The sequence below is a fragment of the Dipodomys spectabilis genome, unplaced genomic scaffold (assembly GCF_019054845.1).
Source record: "Dipodomys spectabilis isolate Male_0828 unplaced genomic scaffold, ASM1905484v1 ptg000145l, whole genome shotgun sequence".
NCBI classification, from domain to species: domain Eukaryota; kingdom Metazoa; phylum Chordata; class Mammalia; order Rodentia; family Heteromyidae; genus Dipodomys; species Dipodomys spectabilis.
This window is the reverse complement of record NW_024870822.1, coordinates 11,343,975-11,350,250: the sequence shown is the minus strand read 5'-3', so window position 1 is coordinate 11,350,250 and position 6,276 is coordinate 11,343,975. Positions and strand designations below refer to the sequence as shown.

Genomic DNA, 6,276 nt, shown 5'->3' with positions numbered 1-6,276 from the left:
TGTCCCCCAAGTTGTAAAGTTCGTTTTCAACTTAGTGTCTTGTACATCTCATTGTCACAATGGGTTAACCAACCTGTATCCTTGTTTCAGAATTTTGTTATTTCCCTTCCCCTCCCCAAATTAGAAATATATATATACAAGATGCAGGGCACCAGAATCAAATAGAGTGACAACAGGGGTTGTGCCATAAGGGGAAGAACATACAAAAGAAACAAAAAAAATCACATAATACATAAAAAAACAGCAACAAAGATCGTTGCTTTGTATGTCCCTCCCCCACTGTATAACCCCTGTTTTCACTGTATTGATGTCGGTATAATTTGTGGAGGGGAAGGGAAAAAACAAATTGTTTAAATAGGAATACAGGTGGATCCATTGCAACAATGAAATGTACAAGACCGTTGTGTCAAAAAACGAACTTTACGACTTTGTGAGTGGGAGGGGTGGGGGGTCAGAGGGTGGAAGTGGGCAGGGTGGTGGGGGAGGGTGGAGATGGGAAGGGATGGGAAGGGGAAACAAAGGAGGAGGCAACAATGCTTGATAAGAAATGTACTCATTACCTTGCCCATGTCATTATAACCCCTCTGTATGGTATTTTCACAATTAAAAAAAAACAGCAACAAAGAAAATAAAACCTCTTGTGTCCACATCTTGAGGTTCATTTTGTTTAGCATCATCTTATATTGTCATACATGCACAGCTTTTGACCTTTCTACTTACTTTTAATGATTTTTTTTTTCTTTTAAGATGACGTTCGTTGTATTTGACTGCTCAATTTGAACAATAAACTTTTTTTCTCTTCAAATTGTTGCCTCCTCTCTGTCTCTTTCTCTGTCTCTCTGTCTCTGTCTCAGTTTCTGTCATCCCCCACTACCCCACCTAGCCCCACCCATCAATCTTAATTCAGACCTGTTAGCATAGTAGCACAGACATAACTGTGAGTGTGAATTGATTTACTCAGTGTCTGTTGTCTTTCTAGGACGTGTGGTAGTTCACACAAGGAGAGGTGATGGCTTCCCACCAGAATTGCCTAAGCCAGAAGTCGGACTATCAGAACTCATATGCCAAGTAAAGTAGAAATGACTTAGATTGCCAGACAGTGGTTTGGTGTGTTTGCTGACTGCATTCTTGATGCAATAGCTGCTTCTGGAGAATTTTACTGTAAGACTTTGATGAATAGCCAAGTTCCCGTGTGTTCCACTGTCTGGGTTTCAGCTTCCATCTTTCATGGATGGATTTGGGTGCAAATTAATGGGAACTAAGAGTATGAATAGGCAGGATGTGTACCCAAATATCACCAGTGAACAAACTCATTCTGCAGATAATGAAGAATATCCCTTCTCTATCTGGCCTAAATACACAATTTAGGAAATGATAGTGTATTCCTTTCTTTTTTCCCCAGTGTACAGAGTCCGATGATGCTTTTGAGACAAAGTAGCACATTCTGACACATCCTACCTTCCAGCTTTCCTACTCTAAACTGATGCAGACTACCAAAACCTCTCCACAGAATTACCCAATTTTCTATCTTCCCATCTTTTCATTATTCCTCTCATTTTCTCAATGTGTACTTTAGTTTTACCACCTTTTAGTTATTTGCTTTATTTAAATGGTATTTTATGGGAAAATAGGGATAAACTTAAGATTCAAAGAGTCACCATATAATAATAATAAATATATGTATAACAAATTGTTTTGCACAATGAATGGAAGGGGAAAAACAACCTATGGTAATGAGAATATATTGTGTGGCTAACGTTTTGAGATTTGTTTATGGGAAGACCTGTTGAATACACTAAAAACTATGAGAAATACATATATCATTGTTTTCAGAAAATACACTGCTACAATTTATTTACAAGGGTTATTATTCACCATGTTTAACCATGTGCAAATAATTTAAAACAACTTTGTTCTGAAGACAGCCCAAGAGAGATTTTATAAAAATAAAGCATGCCAGTGAAAGAACAGTTTACAAATCCAGCATAAATTTGACAGGAAGGAAAGAGACCAGTATTTATGATGACTACCAGCAAGGAAATAGTAACTTTGGTAACAGGTAGGCTGATTTAGACGGAGAGAAAGACATATGGAGTGAGGCAAATGAAAAGGAAGATGGTTTCTGTGTGAACTTTCTCATCATCCTCTGCCCCCTAAGAAGGATCAATTGGAGGAATCCTGGATATGAGGCAGAAAATATGAGTAACACGAATCTCAAGTCTCTAATCCTAGCTAACTCAGGAGTCTGAGATTTGAGATTGTGGTTCAAAGCTAGTCTGGGAAGGCAAGTCCATAAGGCTCTGGTCTCCAATTAACTACCAAAAATGCTGGAAATGGAGCTGTAGCTCAAATGGTAAAAGACTAGTGTTTCCCTTTTTATTTAAGAAATAAAAGCCCAGAGATAGTGCGCTGAGTTCAAGTCCCATGACACACACACACACACACACACACACACCAAAACAACAACAGAAAAATGTGTACACTGTTATAACCAATGATTTTTTAAAAAGTGTGAAAAACTGAAATGCTAGGTACTGTGTCATGAAAATATCCCCTAAAGATTTAAAGTTGGAGCTGAACACTGGTAGCTGGCACCTTTAATACTAGCTACTCAGAAGGCTGAGATCTGAGGATCACAGTTCAAAGCCAGCCCGGGCAGGAAATTCTGTGATACTCTCTCCAATAAACCATTAGAAAACTGGAAGTGTTGCTGTGGCTCAAGTGGTAGAGCGCTCGCCTTGAGCTGAAGATCATAGGGAAAGCACCCAGGCCCAGAATTCAAGCCTCATGACTGACAAAAAAAAAATGTCTAAGTAAAATCCCCTCTAGGAATAGAGGTTGTCATCTTGCGTAGCCATAGCAACCTAAAGTTTCTTGTTATTGACTTCTAGAGGCTTCAGTAGAGGGTCCTCTCTAGTTTATCATAAGTAAATTCAAGGAGGTTAGTTTGTTGAGAGACTCATTTGTATTATAGTATTCAGTAAAACTTTATTCCTTATATACTGAAGAATCGCAATATCCAACTAAAAGACACCACCAAGTCAACTCATGTTATTTCTAAATCTCATGGGGTTTATAAATCTACCTGTATATTGACAACTACCATGAAAGCTATCAGAAGCATTTTTCACATACACATGAATACATTTCCAAAGGTGAAAACTTGGGCAGATGTGATTAATAAATTATAACTTTTAAATGACAGATAATCTCAAATAGCCTTATACTATTACTGATTCACAGGAAGAAAAGATGTCTGGATGTATATATGTATTCTTTTTTTGTCTCAAGCTGTTCTCATATTTGAAATTTTTGCTGCTACTAAGGAAATTCCACTGGAGTCATCCCTTCAGCGTGATGTTAGAAATAATGTACCAGATAATTTTAATGGCAGTTCTCAGAGTGGAAGTGGAATTGCATTTCCTACTAACCACATTCCTTAAAGCATCTTTTGGAGAGAGGGAAACATTTTAGGGATCTGAGAGGTAAAGAGAGTAAACATTTTCAAGTAGTTTAAATCTTGACCAAACTTCAAGCAGAGCCATTTAGGCTCTGTATTTAGACTATGTTTCAGAAAGTGTCTTTCACCAGGTAATACACACTGTATTTCAGTTGAGAATTGAAAATCATATCATTTATGGTTATGGAACTAATTTAATTGATCTAAAAATGTGTTTTCACTATTTTGTTATTTATTCACTTATCTATTTTTTTCTTTTTTTTCTCTTCACCATGTTCTCTTAGATGAATGATTCTTTATGCCTTTCCTTCTGTTTTACTTTTTGTCAAAATGTTTCTTATAATTACATGTTGAATGTGGTTGAATGAACCATTTTAGTCAAAGTTTTTTTTTTTAATTTTTAATGCTTACCCTAGAGCAGATTACAGACCTTTATAAAGGCCTAAGCACTGTCCCTGAGCGTTTTCACACCTACCACTTTGAGTCACAGCTCCACTTCTGCTTGGTCAGCGGTTAATTAGAGATAAGAACATTATGGACTTTCCTGCTCCAGCTGGCTTTCAGACCACAATTCTCAGAGTAGGTAGGATTACAGGCCTGAGCCACCAGCATAATGCCTTTCATAACAAGAACTGATTAAAAATGCATATATATGCATATATGTACATACATTAATTTCTTATGTAATGCTGACCTGAAAAAGTAAGACAAATGAAAAAGCACTAAGTATGCTATTCTCTTGTGCTGTTCATCTATTTCCAAGTCTAATAACACAGTCATAATAGATATCTAAGTCATCATTTTGCTTCCCACTGGGAAGGGATCCAGCTCCCATTCTTCTCAGACACCTTGCTTAGCTATTTAAATATCTAAGTGGGTAGCAAATACAGAGTCAGTAAATTCATGATTTATGAATAAATAATATCTTAAAATTAACCATTGAAGATCTAAATTAGGTCTTACCTAGTTTTGTTTCTTCAGATGGAGGATAAGTTTTTGAATTGCTACTTGAGAATCCATCGGTGGAGACCTCTAATATTCATTGATCTGTTAACTTAAGGGATAGAAGGTACAAAGGTGAGATCCAAAGTTTATTTTTGGGAGGGATTGGCCATTATAGCCTTTGACTCAGGCACTCAAGAAAAAGGGAATTTTCCATTCAGATAATTTAGCAATATCAGCCTCATCAGCTGCTAAATTTTCAGCATTCCCTTCTGTTGACCAGCTGCTCATATGATTAATTTTGATATTTTGATTTTTCTCATAATGTACATTGTATTTGGCTACATTCAAAAAATATATTGCAACTTCATAAAGAAAACATCTTTCAATAAGCAGCAAGGCTAAATTTTACAAAAATCCTGAGCCAGGAAATATCATTTATGATTAAGTTCCTTCCAGTTAAATCATTCCTCTGTTTTACTGCCCAATAAATACAACTGCAATCTCTGACAGGCCTTAGCCCCACCCAGCTGAATTCTTTTATACAAAAATATGAATGAGTGTTGCTAGCATCCACTTGCTAAAAGCGTCTATCTCTGAGCAGCCTTGTCTCTGTGTTCACTTAGCCCCTTTTAGTTTGCATTCAGCTTCTCTGAGATGAGATGAGTACTGCAATTATTTGACAGCACAAGATATCTTCAAGGAAAAGAATTCTAAAAATCCATCCATCCTGTTGATGTTGCTTGTCCAGGAAAGGCATGAATACAGAAACTTGTGGATATTTTTTTCCAGGAGAAAGTAATTACTGAAAAGCCTTTGTTACTATTGATTATAATAGTGACATTTTCCCCCATTTCTTATGGGTTTTTTTTTTTGAGGTATCAATAGTGTGAACTTTGCTATCCAAACTTCTTTGAGGAATTTGCAATGTCAGCTCTGAAATTTGAACTGGATAATCTTTCACCTAAATTCTGCAGACATGAGCAGGCTTCCCACTCTGACCTGATTTTAACCTGCTTGACTGAACTCTCCAGTGATTCTAGTCAATTGGAACTTCAGCACTCCATTTCTGACCCCAGGGGTAAGCTAACTTTAGCTTGACTATCTTACGTATATGTTAAAATAGGTGCTAATATCACATATTTGTGGAGGAAGAGCTAAAGCTAATTTTTGTTTTTTAAATTGTTTTTTCTAAAATGCATAGATAGATCTTGCATGAAAGCAGAGGTAGAAGGTTTGTTTACAAAGTGAAATGTCAGAAGAAAAATGTAATAAATGTAGAAAAATGTTGATAATGAAACATTTTTTTCTGGATACTCAGACTATTATGTTTTTTTATTGATGAGATTCAAGGGTTCTTATCTTTAATTATACAGAACAAGTCTTGACCTCTTTCATTAACCTCTCTCTCTCTCTCTCTCTCTATATATATATATACATTAGATTTATGAATACATATTTCCTTATATTTACATATCATATACCATATCTAATATTCTCATTTCAAATAAGTGATTGTTAAAACTTTAGGTTCTATGTGAGTTATGACTATTGACAGAATTCAGTATGAAGTCTTTTTTCATATATATAGAATTAGTTGATCAGAATTTTAGATTTTTCATTCTTACTCTTGAAATCATCAAAAAATTTTCAGAATTTGAAATAAAATACTCTGAGTAATAAAAGAGATGCCAAATATTAATGCTACTTTCTAGAAAACTTTTATATGTTAGATAAAATTTTAAAAGTAGCTCAAAACTGCATTATGACTTTTTTTCTTTCCTTACAAAAGGAGTGTACAATAAATGTTAGGAATTCATAACCAGATCATTATCCGAAGCACTATAGAACACTTCTTTATGATGTGCAATATG

The 6,276-nt window shown here is 35.5% G+C and overlaps 1 protein-coding gene across 1 annotated transcript in view; it reads left to right on the top strand.

The window, feature by feature from the left end:
* The first annotated feature begins 5,329 nt into the window (after window positions 1–5,329).
* Window positions 5,330–6,276, top strand: part of Ano3 (anoctamin 3) — a 304,851-nt gene continuing 303,904 nt past the window's right edge. Inside the window, exon 1 of the mRNA XM_042691327.1 lies at window positions 5,330–5,483. Coding sequence (XP_042547261.1) covers window positions 5,330–5,483 — 154 coding nt within the window. The remainder of the gene's footprint in view (window positions 5,484–6,276) is intronic.